This window comes from Plectropomus leopardus, chromosome 7 (genome assembly GCF_026936395.1).
Source record: "Plectropomus leopardus strain MGB_pleo_1.0 chromosome 7, ASM2693639v1, whole genome shotgun sequence".
In the NCBI taxonomy this organism is placed as follows: Eukaryota; Metazoa; Chordata; class Actinopteri; order Perciformes; family Serranidae; genus Plectropomus; species Plectropomus leopardus.
The window spans coordinates 17,483,395-17,498,071 of NC_142182.1; the positions used below are offsets into that span (position 1 = coordinate 17,483,395).

General features: G+C 35.9%; 1 protein-coding gene and 1 long non-coding RNA gene across 10 annotated transcripts in view; one reads left to right on the top strand and one right to left on the bottom strand.

Annotated features, from left to right (window-relative positions):
* fgd4a (FYVE, RhoGEF and PH domain containing 4a) overlaps positions 1-14,677 on the top strand; it is a 98,880-nt gene that overhangs the window by 78,211 nt on the left and 5,992 nt on the right. For all 9 annotated transcript variants that reach the window (XM_088080096.1, XM_088080098.1, XM_088080097.1 and 6 more), the window contains one exon: positions 14,593-14,651. In XM_088080096.1, coding sequence (XP_087936222.1) covers positions 14,593-14,651 — 59 coding nt within the window. The remainder of the gene's footprint in view (positions 1-14,592; positions 14,652-14,677) is intronic.
* On the bottom strand, positions 7,437-14,636 carry LOC148189169 (uncharacterized). The gene is made up of 2 exons (XR_015776992.1): positions 14,559-14,636; positions 7,437-8,243 (listed from the first exon to the last, which is right to left on the bottom strand). It is a non-coding gene; the product is annotated as an uncharacterized LOC148189169 (long non-coding RNA).

A 14,677-nucleotide genomic window follows, 5' to 3' on the forward strand; every position in this document is an offset into this window, starting at 1 on the left:
TGGTTTTTGGGCCAATTTGGGGTGTTTTTATCAACAGTGTATACTATAACGTCCCTCTACATGCTGTTCTAAGTGGTTTTCAGCTGGTTTTTGGAAATGCCTAATTTTGACATTTTCGCCATACTATAGCCTTGCTTTTTTGGTCAGTTTTTCAACATGCTACTTTATGGTTTTGGGGCCAATTTGGGGTGTTTTTATCAACAGTGTATACTATAACATGCCTGTATATGCCATACTAAGTGGTTTTCAGCTGTTTTTTGGAAATGCCTAATTTTGACATTTTCGCCATACTATAGCCTTGCTTTTTTGGTCATTTTTTCAACATGCTATTTTATGGGTTTTTGGTCTGTTTCAGGATGCTTTTTCAACACTGCATACTATAACATCCCTCTACAGGCTGTTCTAAGTGGTTTTCAGCTGTTTTTTGGAAATGCCTAATTTTGACATTTTCGCCATACTATAGCCTTGCTTCTTTGGTCAGTTTTTCAACATGCTACTTTATGGTTTTGGGCCAATTCGGGTGTTTTATCAACAGTGTATACCATAACATCCCTCTACAGGCTGTTCTAAGTGGTTTTCAGCTGTTTTTTGGACGGGTCAAATTTTGACATTTTCGCATACTATAGCCTTGCTTTTTTGGTCATTTTTTCAACATGCTATTTTATGGGTTTTTGGTCTGTTTCAGGATGCTTTTTCAACACTGCATACTATAACAGGCCTCTATATGCTATACTAAGTGGTTTTCAGCCGTTTTTTGGACATGTCAAATTTTGACATTTTGGCCATACTATAGCCTTGCTATTTGTTCATTTTTTCAACATGTTATTTTACGGTTTTTGGGCCAATTCGGGGTGTTTTTATCAACAGTGTATACCATAACATCCCTCTACAGGCTGTTCTAAGTGGTTTTCAGCTGTTTTTTGGAAATGTCTAATTGTGACATTTTCGCCATACTATAGCCTTGCTTTTTGGGTCAGTTTTTTAACATGTTATTTTATGGGTTTTGGGGCCAATTTGGGATGTTTTTATTAACACTGTATACCATAACATCCCTCTACATGCTGTTCTAAGTGGTTTTCAGCTGTTTTTTGGACATGTCAATTTTTGACATTTTACATATACTATAGCCTTGCTTTTTGGGTCAGTTTTTCACCATGCTACTTTATGGTTTTTGGGCCAATTTGGGGTGTTTTTATCAACAGTGTATACTATAACATCCCTCTACAGGCTGTTCTAAGTGGTTTTCAGCTGTTTTTTGGACGGGTCATATTTTGACATTTTCGCCATACTATAGCCTTGCTTTTTTGGGCATTTTTTTCAACATGCTATTTTACGGTTTTTGGGCCAATTCGGGATGTTTTTATCAACAGTGTATACTATAACATCCCTCTACAGGCTGTTCTAAGTGGTTTTCAGCTGTTTTTTGGAATGTCTAATTTTGACATTTTCGCCATACTATAGCCTTGCTTTTTGGGTCAGTTTCTTTAACATGTTATTTTAAAGGTTTTGGGGCCAATTTGGGATGTTTTTATCAACAGTGTATACTATAACATCCCTCTACATGCTGTTCTAAGTGGTTTTCAGCTGTTTTTTGGAAATGCCTAATTTTTACATTTTCGCCATACTATAGCCTTGCTTTTTTGGGCATTTTTTCAACATGCTACTTTATGGTTTTTGGGCCAATTTGGGGTGTTTTTATCAACAGTGTATACTATAACGTCCCTCTACATGCTGTTCTAAGTGGTTTTCAGTTGGTTTTTGGAAATGCCTAATTTTGACATTTTCGCCATACTATAGCCTTGCTTTTTTGGTCAGTTTTTCAACATGCTACTTTATGGTTTTGGGGCCAATTTGGGGTGTTTTTATCAACAGTGTATACTATAACATGCCTGTATATGCTATACTAAGTGGTTTTCAGCTGTTTTTTGGAAATGCCTAATTTTGACATTTTCGCCATACTATAGCCTTGCTTCTTTGGTCAGTTTTTCAACATGCTACTTTATGGTTTTGGGGCGAATTTGGGGTGTTTTTATCAACAGTGTATACTATAACATCCCTCTACAGGCTGTTCTAAGTGGTTTTCAGCTGTTTTTTGGACGTTTCAAATTTTGACATTTTTGCCATACTATAGCCTTGCTTTTTCGGTCATTTTTTCATCATGCTATTTTATGGCTTTTTGGTCTGTTTCAGGATGCTTTTTCAACACTGCATACTATAACATGCCTCTATATGCTATACTAAGTGGTTTTCAGCCGTTTTTTGGAAATGTCGATTTTTGACATTTTTGCCATACTATAGCCTTGCTATTTGTTCATTTTTCCAACATGTTATTTTACGGTTTTTGGGCCAATTCGGGGTGTTTTTATCAACAGTGTATACTATAACATGCCTGTATATGCTATACTAAGTGGTTTTCAGCAGTTTTTTAGACAGGTCAAATTTTGACATTTTGGCCATACTATAGCCTTGCTATTTGTTCATTTTTTCAACATGTTATTTTACGGTTTTTGGGCCAATTCGGGGTGTTTTTATCAACAGTGTATACTATAACATCCCTCTACAGGCTGTTCTAAGTGGTTTTCAGCTGTTTTTTGGAAATGTCTAATTGTGACATTTTCGCCATACTATAGCCTTGCTTTTTGGGTCAGTTTTTTAACATGTTATTTTATGGGTTTTGGGGCCAATTTGGGATGTTTTTATTAACACTGTATACCATAACATCCCTCTACATGCTGTTCTAAGTGGTTTTCAGCTGTTTTTTGGATGGGTCAAATTTTGACATTTTCGCATACTATAGCCTTGCTTTTTTGGTCATTTTTTCAACATGCTATTTTATGGGTTTTTGGTCTGTTTCAGGATGCTTTTTCAACACTGCATACTATAACATCCCTCTACAGGCTGTTCTAAGTGGTTTTCAGCTGTTTTTTGGAAATGCCTAATTTTGACATTTTCGCCATACTATAGCCTTGCTTCTTTGGTCAGTTTTTCAACATGCTACTTTATGGTTTTTGGGCCCAATTCGGGATGTTTTTATCAACAGTGTATACTATAACATCCCTCTACAGGCTGTTCTAAGTGGTTTTCAGCTGTTTTTTGGACATGTCAAATTTTGACATTTTGGCCATACTATAGCCTTGCTATTTGTTCATTTTTTCAACATGTTATTTTACGGTTTTTGGGCCAATTCGGGGTGTTTTTATCAACAGTGTATACCATAACATCCCTCTACAGGCTGTTCTAAGTGGTTTTCAGCTGTTTTTTGGAAATGTCTAATTGTGACATTTTCGCCATACTATAGCCTTGCTTTTTTGGTCAGTTTTTTAACATGTTATTTTATGGGTTTTGGGGCCAATTTGGGATGTTTTTATTAACACTGTATACCATAACATCCCTCTACATGCTGTTCTAAGTGGTTTTCAGCTGTTTTTTGGACATGTCAATTTTTGACATTTTCGCCATACTATAGCCTTGCTTTTTTGGTCAGTTTTTCAACATGCTACTTTATGGTTTTTGGGCCAATTTGGGGTGTTTTTATCAACAGTGTATACTATAACATCCCTCTACAGGCTGTTCTAAGTGGTTTTCAGCTGTTTTTTGGACGGGTCATATTTTGACATTTTCGCCATACTATAGCCTTGCTTTTTGGGTCAGTTTCTTTAACATGTTATTTTAAAGGTTTTGGGGCCAATTTGGGATGTTTTTATCAACAGTGTATACTATAACATCCCTCTACATGCTGTTCTAAGTGGTTTTCAGCTGTTTTTTGGAAATGCCTAATTTTTACATTTTCGCCATACTATAGCCTTGCTTTTTTGGGCATTTTTTCAACATGCTACTTTATGGTTTTTGGGCCAATTTGGGGTGTTTTTATCAACAGTGTATACTATAACGTCCCTCTACATGCTGTTCTAAGTGGTTTTCAGCTGGTTTTTGGAAATGCCTAATTTTGACATTTTAGCCATACTATAGCCTTGCTTTTTTGTCAGTTTTTCAACATGCTACTTTATGGTTTTTGGGCCAATTTGGGGTGTTTTTATCAACAGTGTATACTATAACATGCCTGTATATGCTATAATAAGTAGTTTTCAGCTGTTTTTTGGAAATGTCTAATTTTGACATTTTCGCCATACTATAGCCTTGCTTTTTGGTCATTTTTCAACATGCTATTTTATGGGTTTTTGGTCTGTTTCAGGATGCTTTTTCAACACTGCATACTATAACATCCCTCTACAGGCTGTTCTAAGTGGTTTTCAGCTGTTTTTTGGAAATGCCTAATTTTGACATTTTCGCCATACTATAGCCTTGCTTCTTTGGTCAGTTTTTCAACATGCTACTTTATGGTTTTGGGGCGAATTTGGGGTGTTTTTATCAACAGTGTATACTATAACATCCCTCTACAGGCTGTTCTAAGTGGTTTTCAGCTGTTTTTTGGACGTTTCAAATTTTGACATTTTTGCCATACTATAGCCTTGCTTTTTGGTCATTTTTCATCATGCTATTTTTATGGCTTTTGGTCTGTTTCAGGATGCTTTTCAACACTGCATACTATAACATGCCTCTATATGCTATACTAAGTGGTTTTCAGCGTTTTTGGAAATGTCGATTTTGACATTTTTGCCATACTATAGCCTTGCTTTTTGGGTCAGTTTTTCAACATGCTACTTTATGGTTTTTGGGCCAATTTGGGATGTTTTTATCAACAGTGTATACTATAACATCCCTCTACATGCTGTTCTAAGTGGTTTTCAGCTGTTTTTGAAATGCCTAATTTTGACATTTTCGCCATACTATAGCCTTGCTTCTTTGGTCAGTTTTTCAACATGCTACTTTATGGTTTTTGGGCCCAATTCGGGATGTTTTTATCAACAGTGTATACTATAACATCCCTCTACATGCTGTTCTAAGTGGTTTTCAGCTGTTTTTTGGACATGTCAAATTTTGACATTTTGGCCATACTATAGCCTTGCTATTTGTTCATTTTTTCAACATGTTATTTTATGGGTTTTGGGCCCAATTTTGGGTGTTTTTATCAACAGTGTATACTATAACATTCCTCTACATGCTGTTCTAAGTGGTTTTCAGCTGTTTTTTGGAAATGTCTAATTGTGACATTTTCGCCATACTATAGCCTTGCTTTTTGGGTCAGTTTTTTAACATGTTATTTTATGGGTTTTGGGGCCAATTTGGGATGTTTTTATTAACACTGTATACCATAACATCCCTCTACATGCTGTTCTAAGTGGTTTTCAGCTGTTTTTTGGACATGTCAATTTTTGACATTTTCGCCATACTATAGCCTTGCTTTTTTGGTCAGTTTTTCAACATGCTACTTTATGGTTTTTGGGCCAATTTGGGGTGTTTTTATCAACAGTGTATACTATAACATCCCTCTACAGGCTGTTCTAAGTGGTTTTCAGCTGTTTTTTGGACGGGTCATATTTTGACATTTTCGCCATACTATAGCCTTGCTTTTTGGGTCAGTTTCTTTAACATGTTATTTTAAAGGTTTTGGGGCCAATTTGGGATGTTTTTATCAACAGTGTATACTATAACATCCCTCTACATGCTGTTCTAAGTGGTTTTCAGCTGTTTTTTGAAATGCCTAATTTTTACATTTTTACATACTATAGCCTTGCTTTTTTGGGCATTTTTTCAACATGCTACTTTATGGTTTTTGGGCCAATTTGGGGTGTTTTTATCAACAGTGTATACTATAACGTCCCTCTACATGCTGTTCTAAGTGGTTTTCAGCTGGTTTTTGGAAATGCCTAATTTTGACATTTTCGCCATACTATAGCCTTGCTTTTTTGGTCAGTTTTTCAACATGCTACTTTATGGTTTTAAATAATTTGGGGTGTTTTTATCAACAGTGTATACTATAACATGCCTGTATATGCTATACTAAGTGGTTTTCAGCTGTTTTTTGGAAATGCCTAATTTTGACATTTTCGCCATACTATAGCCTTGCTTTTTTGGTCATTTTTTCAACATGCTATTTTATGGGTTTTTGGTCTGTTTCAGGATGCTTTTTCAACACTGCATACTATAACATCCCTCTACAGGCTGTTCTAAGTGGTTTTCAGCTGTTTTTTGGAAATGCCTAATTTTGACATTTTCGCCATACTATAGCCTTGCTTCTTTGGTCAGTTTTTCAACATGCTACTTTATGGTTTTGGGGCCAATTTGGGGTGTTTTTATCAACAGTGTATACTATAACATCCCTCTACAGGCTGTTCTAAGTGGTTTTCAGCTGTTTTTTGGACGTTTCAAATTTTGACATTTTTGCCATACTATAGCCTTGCTTTTTCGGTCATTTTTTCATCATGCTATTTTATGGCTTTTTGGTCTGTTTCAGGATGCTTTTTCAACACTGCATACTATAACATGCCTCTATATGCTATACTAAGTGGTTTTCAGCCGTTTTTTGGAAATGTCGATTTTTGACATTTTTGCCATACTATAGCCTTGCTTTTTGGGTCAGTTTTTCAACATGCTACTTTATGGTTTTTGGGCCAATTTGGGATGTTTTTATCAACAGTGTATACTATAACATCCCTCTCCATGCTGTAGTAAGTAGTTTTCAGCTGTTTTTTGAACATGTCAATTTTTGACATTTTTGCCATACTATAGCCTTGCTTTTTGGTCATTTTTTCAACATGCTATTTTACGTTTTTTGGGCCAAATCGGGGTGTTTTTATCAACAGTGTATGCTATAACATCCCTCTACATGCTGTTCTAAGTGGTTTTCAGCTATTTTTTTGAAATATCTAATTTTGACATTTTCGTCATACTATAGCCTTGCTTTTTTGGTCATTTTTTCAACATGCTATTTTATGGGTTTTTGGTCTGTTTCAGGATGCTTTTTTAACACTGCATACTATAACATGCCTCTAAATGCTATACTAAGGAGTTTCAGCTGTTTTTTGGAAATGTCTAATTCTGACATTTTCGCCATACTATAGCCTTGCTTTTTTGGTCATTTATTTAACAGGTTTTTCTTATGGGTTTTGGTGCTATTTTTAGGGATTTGGGGCCATTTCTGGATTTTTTCCCAAACTGTATACTATAACATGCTTCTACATGCTACACTTAGTAGTCTTCAGCTGTTTTTTGGACATGTCATATTTTTCCATTTTTGCCATACTATAGCCTTGCTTTTTTGGTCATTTTTTCTGTCATTTTTTCAACATTCCATTTGATGGGTTTTTGGGCTGTTTCTGGATGTTATTCCAACACTTTATTCTATAACATGCCTCTACATGCTTAACTAAGTGGCTTTCTGCTGTTTTTTGGACGTCATATTTTGACATTTTTTGCCATACTATAGTATTGCCTTTTCTGTAATTTTTTCGTCATGCTATTTTATATGGTTTCTAGCCATTGCTTTATGTTTTTTACAAGATTGTGTACTATAATGTGTCTTGACATGCTAAAAGTCAAAGTCAAAGTCTGCTTTATTGTCAATTCTGCCATATGTACAGCACATACAGAGGATTGAAATTGTATTTCACTAGCTGCACTGTTGGTCTTAAAGAAATGCAAACATCTTTCAAGTCTAAAAAAAAACAAAAAGCAGAAAGGGCATGCGACATAAGAAATATTTACAACGGAAATAAACATTAATAACAACTAACAACTAAGGCACATACAAGGTTTAAGTTTTCAAGTTTTCAAGTGTTCTTCTTAAAGTGATCAAGTGTTACAGTGTTCTTCAGTGCAAGGGAGAGTAGTCCAGTGCTGCATTAAGTGACTGGTGCAGCCCCTGAATTCAGTGGAACAGTTTCTGGGGACGACCGAGTTCAGTTTTTGAATTGGCAGCTGGGGGAGTCAAGGTCCAGAGATTTCGTGTCCAGGGGACAAATGGAGGAGAGGGGGTAGAGCAGGGAGAGAGTTCAGCTTCCTGACAGCGTGGTGGAAGAAACAGTCCTTGAGTCTGGTGGTCCTGGCCCAAAAGCTCCGCAGTCTCCTCCCCAATGGCAGCAGAATGAAGAAGCTGTGAGCCCGGTGAGTGGGATCACCCACAATACAGAGGGCTTTGTGGGTGAGGAGGGTGCTATAAATGTCCTGAAGAGAGTGGACAGAGAGACCGACAATCTTCTCAGCTGCTCTCACTATGCGCTGGAGGGTCTTGCTGCAGGACGCGGTGCAGGCGCCCTACCACACAGTGATGCAGCTGGTCAGGATGCTCTCAATGGTGCCTCTGTAAAACGGTGCATATGATGGCTCTGGCTCTTCTCAATTTCCTGACAAAAGAACGCATTACTATGTGGGTTTCAGCTGTTTTTTGGACATGTCATACTTTAACATTTTTCGCCATACTATAGTCTTGCTTTTTGGTCATTTTTTTGACATGCTATTTCATGGGGGTTTGGGCCAATTCTGGATGTCTTTTCACACTGTATACTAAAACATGCCTACATGCTATACTGAGTGCTTTTCAGCTATTTTTCGGACAGGTCAAATTTTTACATTTTGACCGTACTATAGCCTTGCTTTTTGGTCATTTTTTCAACATGCTATTTTACGGTTTTTGTGCCAAATCGGGGTGTTTTTATCAACAGTGTATGCTATAACATCCCTCTACATGCTGTTCTAAGTGGTTTTTAGCTGTTTTTTGGACGTTTCAAATTTTGACATTTTTGCCATACTATAGCCTTGCTTTTTTGGTCAGTTTTTCAACATGCTATTTTATGGGTTTTGGGGCCAATTCGGGATGTTTTTTCAACACTGTATACCATAACATCCATCCACATGCTATACGAAGTGGTTTTCAGCAGTTTTTTAGACAGGTCAAATTTTGACATTTCGGCCATACTATAGCCTTGCTTTTTGGTCATTTTTTCAACATGTTATTTTACAGTTTTTGGGCCAAATCGGGGTGTTTTTATCAACAGTGTATACTATAACGTCCATCTACATGCTGTTCTAAGTGGTTTTCAGCTGTTTTTTGGAAATGCCTAATTTTGACATTTTTGCCATACTATAGCCTTGCTTTTTTGGTCAGTTTTTCAACATGCTATTTTATGGTTTTTGGGCCAATTCGGGATGTTTTTATCAACAGTGTATACTATAACATCCCTCCACATGCTGTTCTAAGTGGTTTTCAGCTGTTTTTTGGACGGGTCATATTTTGACATTTTCGCATACTATAGCCTTGCTTTTTTGGTCATTTTTTCAACATGCTATTTTATGGGTTTTTGGTCTGTTTCAGGATGCTTTTCAACACTGCATACTATGGCATGCCTCTAAATGCTATACTAAGTAGTTTTCAGCTTTTTTCTGGAAATGTCTAATTTTGACATTTTCGCCATACTATAGCCTTGCTTTTTTGGTCAGTTTTTCAACATGCTATTTTATGGGTTTTTGGTCTGTTTCAGGATGCTTTTTCAACACTGCATACGATGGCATGCATCTAAATGCTATACTAAGTAGTTTTCAGCTGTTTTTTGGAAATGTCTAATTTTGACATTTTCGCCATACTATAGCCTTGCTTTTTTGGTCATTTTTTCAACATGTTATTTTACGGTTTTTGTGCCAAATCGGGGTGTTTTTATCAACAGTGTATGCTATAACATCCCTCTACATGCTGTTCTAAGTGGTTTTTAGCTGTTTTTTGGACGTTTCAAATTTTGACATTTTTGCCATACTATAGCCTTGCTTTTTTGGTCAGTTTTTCAACATGCTATTTTATGGGTTTTGGGCCAAATCGGGGTGTTTTTATCAACAGTGTTTACTATAACGTCCCTCTACATGCTGTTCTAAGTGGTTTTCAGCTGATTTTTGGAAATGCCTAATTTTGACATTTTCGCCATACTATAGCCTTGCTTTTTTGGGCATTTTTTCAACATGCTATTTTACTGTTTTTGTGCCAAATCGGGGTGTTTTTATCAACAGTGTATGCTATAACATCCCTCTACATGCTGTTCTAAGTGGTTTTTAGCTGTTTTTTGGACGTTTCAAATTTTGACATTTTTGCCATACTATAGCCTTGCTTTTTTGGTCATTTTTTCAACATGCTATTTTATGGGTTTTGGGCCAAATCGGGGTGTTTTTATCAACAGTGTTTACTATAGCATCCCTCTACATGCTGTTCTAAGTGGTTTTCAGCTGTTTTTTAGAAATGTCTAATTTTGACTTTTTCACCATACTATAGCCTTACTTTTTTGGTCAATTTTTCAACATGCTATTATTTGGTTTTTTGGTCTGTTTCAGGATGCTTTCTCAACACTGCGCACTATAACATCCCTCTACATGCTGTTCTAAGTGGTTTTCAGCTTTTTTCTGGACAGGTCAAATTTTGACATTTTCGCCATACTATAGCCTTGCTTTTTGGGTCAGTTTTTCAACATGCTACTTTATGGTTTTGGGGCCAATTTTGGGTGTTTTTATCAACAGTGTATACTATAACATGCCTGTATATGCTATATTAAGTAGTTTTCAGCTATTTTTTGGACATGTCAATTTTTGACATTTTTGCCATACTATAGCCTTGCTTTTTTGGTCATTTTTTCAACATGCTGCTTTATGGTTTTGGGGCCAATTTGGGGTGTTTTTATCAACAGTGTATACTATAACGTCCCTCTACATGCTGTTCTAAGTGGTTTTCAGCTGTTTTTTGGATGGGTCATATTTTGACATTTTCGCCATACTATAGCCTTGCTTTTTTGGTCATTTTTTCAACATGCTATTTTCTGGGTTTTTGGTCTGTTTCAGGATGCTTTTTCAACACTGCATACTATAACATGCCTCTATATGCTATACTAAGTGGTTTTCAGCTGTTTTTTGGAAATGTCTAATTTTGACATTTTCGCCATACTATAGCCTTGCTTTTTGGGTCAGTTTTTCAACATGCTACTTTATGGTTTTGGGGCCAATTTGGGGTGTTTTTATCAACAGTGTATACTATAACATGCCTGTATATGCTATGCTAAGTGGTTTTCAGCAGTTTTTTAGACAGGTCAAATTTTGACATTTTGGCCATACTATAGCCTTGCTATTTGGTCATTTTTCAACATGTTATTTTATGGGTTTTTGGCCAATTCAGGTGTTTTTATCAACAGTGTATACTATAACATCCCTCTATAGGCTGTTCTAAGTGGTTTTCAGCTGTTTTTGGACATGTCATATTTTGACATTTTCGCCATACTATAGCCTTGCTTTTTGGGCATTTTTCAACATGCTATTTTATGGTTTTGGGCCAATTCAGGATGTTTTTATCAACAGTGTATACTATAACATGCCTCTACATGCTATACTAAGTACTTTTCAGCTATTTTTTGGACATGTCAATTTTTGACATTTTCGCCATACTATAGCCTTGCTTTTGGGTCATTTTTTCAACATGCTGTTTTATGGGTTTTGGGGCCAATTCGGGGTGTTTTTATCAACAGTGTATACTATAACATGCCTCTTCATGCTATACTTAGCGGTTTTCAGCTGGTTTTTGGACATGTCAATTTTTGACATTTTCGCCATACCATAGCCTTGCTTTTCAACATGCTACTTTATGGTTTTTGGGCCAATTTGGGGTGTTTTTATCAACAGTGTATACTATAACATGCCCCTACATGCTGTTCTAAGTGGTTTTCGGCTGTTTCTTGGACATGTCAAATTTTGACATTTTCGCCATACTATAGCCTTGCTTTTTTGGTCAGTTTTTCAACATGCTATTTTAAAGGTTTTGGCCAATTTGGGATGTTTTTATCAACAGTGTATACTATAACATGCCTCTTCATGCTATACTAAGTGGTTTTCAGCTGTTTTTTGGAAATGTCAATTTTTGACATTTTTGCCATACTATAGCCTTGCTTTTTTGGTCAGTTTTTCAACATGCTATTTTATGGTTTTTAAATAATTTGGGATGTTTTTATCAACACTGCATACTATAACATCCCTCTACAGGCTGTTCTAAGTGGTTTTCAGCTGTTTTTTGGAAATGCCTAATTTTGACATTTTCGCATACTATAGCCTTGCTTTTTTGGTCATTTTTTCAACATGCTATTTTATGGCTTTTTGGTCTGTTTCAGGATGCTTTTTCAACACTGCATACTATAACATGCCTCTATATGCTATACTAAGTGGTTTTCAGCTTTTTTCTGGAAATGTCTAATTTTGACATTTTCGCCATACTATAGCCTTGCTTTTTTGGTCAGTTTTTCAACATGCTATTTTATGGGTTTTGGGGCCAATTCGGGATGTTTTATCAACACTGTATACCATAACATCCATCCACATGCTATACGAAGTGGTTTTCAGCAGTTTTTTAGACATGCCAATTTTTGACATTTTCGCCATAGTATAGCCTTGCTTTTTTGGTCATTTTTTCAACATGCTATTTTATGGTTTTTGGGCCAATTCGGGATGTTTTTATCAACAGTGTATACTATAACATCCCTCCACATGCTGTTCTAAGTGGTTTTCAGCTGTTTTTTAGAAATGTCTAATTTTGACTTTTTCGCCATACTATAGCCTTACTTTTTTGGTAAATTTTTCAACATGCTATTTTATGGGTTTTTGGTCTGTTTCAGGATGCTTTTTCAACACTGTATACTATAACATCCTCTACATGCTGTTACTAAGTAGTTTTCAGCTGTTTTTTGGACATGTCAAATTTTGACATTTTTGCCATACTATAGCCTTGCTTTTTTGGGCATTTTTTCAACATGCTATTTTATGGGTTTTTGGGCCAATTCGGGGTGTTTTTATCAACAGTGTATACTATAACATGCCTGTATATGCTATACTAAGTCGTTTTCAGCTATTTTTTGGACATGTCAATTTTTGACATTTTCGCCATACTATAGCCTTGCTTTTTGGGTCAGTTTTTCAACATGCTATTTCATGGGTTTTGGGGCCAATTCGGGATGTTTTTTCAACACTGTATACCATAACAACCATCTACATGCTATACCAAGTGGTTTTCAGCAGTTTTTTAGACATGCCAATTTTTGACATTTTCGCCATACTATAGCCTTGCTTTTTTGGTCATTTTTTCAACATGCTATTTTATGGGTTTTTGGTCTGTTTCAGGATGCTTTTTCATCACTGCATACTATAACATGCCTGTATATGCTATACTAAGTACTTTTCAGCTATTTTTTGGACATGTCAATTTTTGACATTTTCGCCATACTATAGCCTTGCTTTTTTGGTCATTTTTTCAACATGCTACTTTATGGTTTTTGGGCCAATTTGGGGTGTTTTTATCAACAGTGTATACTATAACATGCCTGTATGTGCTATACTAAGTAGTTTTCAGCTATTTTTTGGACATGTCAAATTTTGACATTTTTGCCATACTATAGCCTTGCTTTTTTGGTCATGTTTTCAACATGCTATTTCATGGGTTTTGGGGCCAATTTGGGATGTTTTTTCAACACTGTATACCATAACAACCATCTACATGCTATACCAAGTGGTTTTCAGCAGTTTTTTGGACGGGTCAAATTTTGACATTTTTGCCATACTATAGCCTTGCTGTTTTGGTCATTTTTGCAACATGCTATTTTATGGGTTTTTGGTCTGTTTCAGGATGCTTTTTCAACACAGCATACTATAACATGCCTCTTTATGCTATACTACGTAGTTTTCAGCTATTTTTTGGACATGTCAATTTTTGACATTTTCGCCATACTATAGCCTTGCTTTTGGGTCATTTTTTCAACATGCTACTTTATGGTTTTTGAGTCAATTTGGGGTGTTTTTATCAACAGTGTATACTATAACATCCCTCTACATGCTATACTAAGTGGTTTTCAGCCGTTTTTTGGACAGGTCAAATTGTTACATTTTCCATACTAGCCTTGCTTTTTTGGTCATTTTTTCAACGTGGTTTTTTGTGGGTTTTTGGGCCGTTTTGGGGTAATTTTGGGGCCGTTTTTGGATGTATTTTGAACACCGTATACTATAACATGCCTCTACATGCTATGCTAAGTGGTTTTCAGCTGTGTTTTGGACATGACACATTGTGACATTTTTTGCCATCTAGCCTTTTCTGTCATTTTCTTGTCATGCTATTTTATTTGATGTTTTTTCAGGAGTCTATACTATTACGCACCTTGATATGCTATACTAAGTGGTTTTCAGTTGTTTATTGGACATGTCATATTTTGACATTTTTCGCCATACTATAGTATTGTATTTCCTGTAATTTTTTCGTCATGCTATTTCATGATGTTTCTGACCGTTTTTGGATCAGGCCGCAGCCCCCGCTTTCAAAAACAGTGGTAATGCATGCCATCAAACGTCATGAAAAAGGTCATAATATAGTCCGTCGTCAAAAATATGAAAAACAGTCATAGTATAGTATGTCATCCAAAATCAAGAGAAATCGTTTTAGTACAGTATGTCATCCAAAATCTTGAATTATCGTCAAAGTATGTCGTCAAAAATCATTAAAACATGTCATAGTATAGCCTATTGCCAAAAATCATGATAGTTTGTAATAAAAAATAATGAAAAAAACAGTCATAGTATGGTTTGTCATCAGAAATCATCCAAAAAACAAAGTATGTTCAGATATCTTAAATTCACACACGAGGTATTCTCTCATATTTTACCTCATTCATGTAACTCAACTCTTCTTTGTTCCAGAATCCTTAGAAATTATCGCCACAGCAGCTACTCATTCCAACAGCGCCATACGAAAATCTGTAAGTACAAGAAATTTTTAAACCAT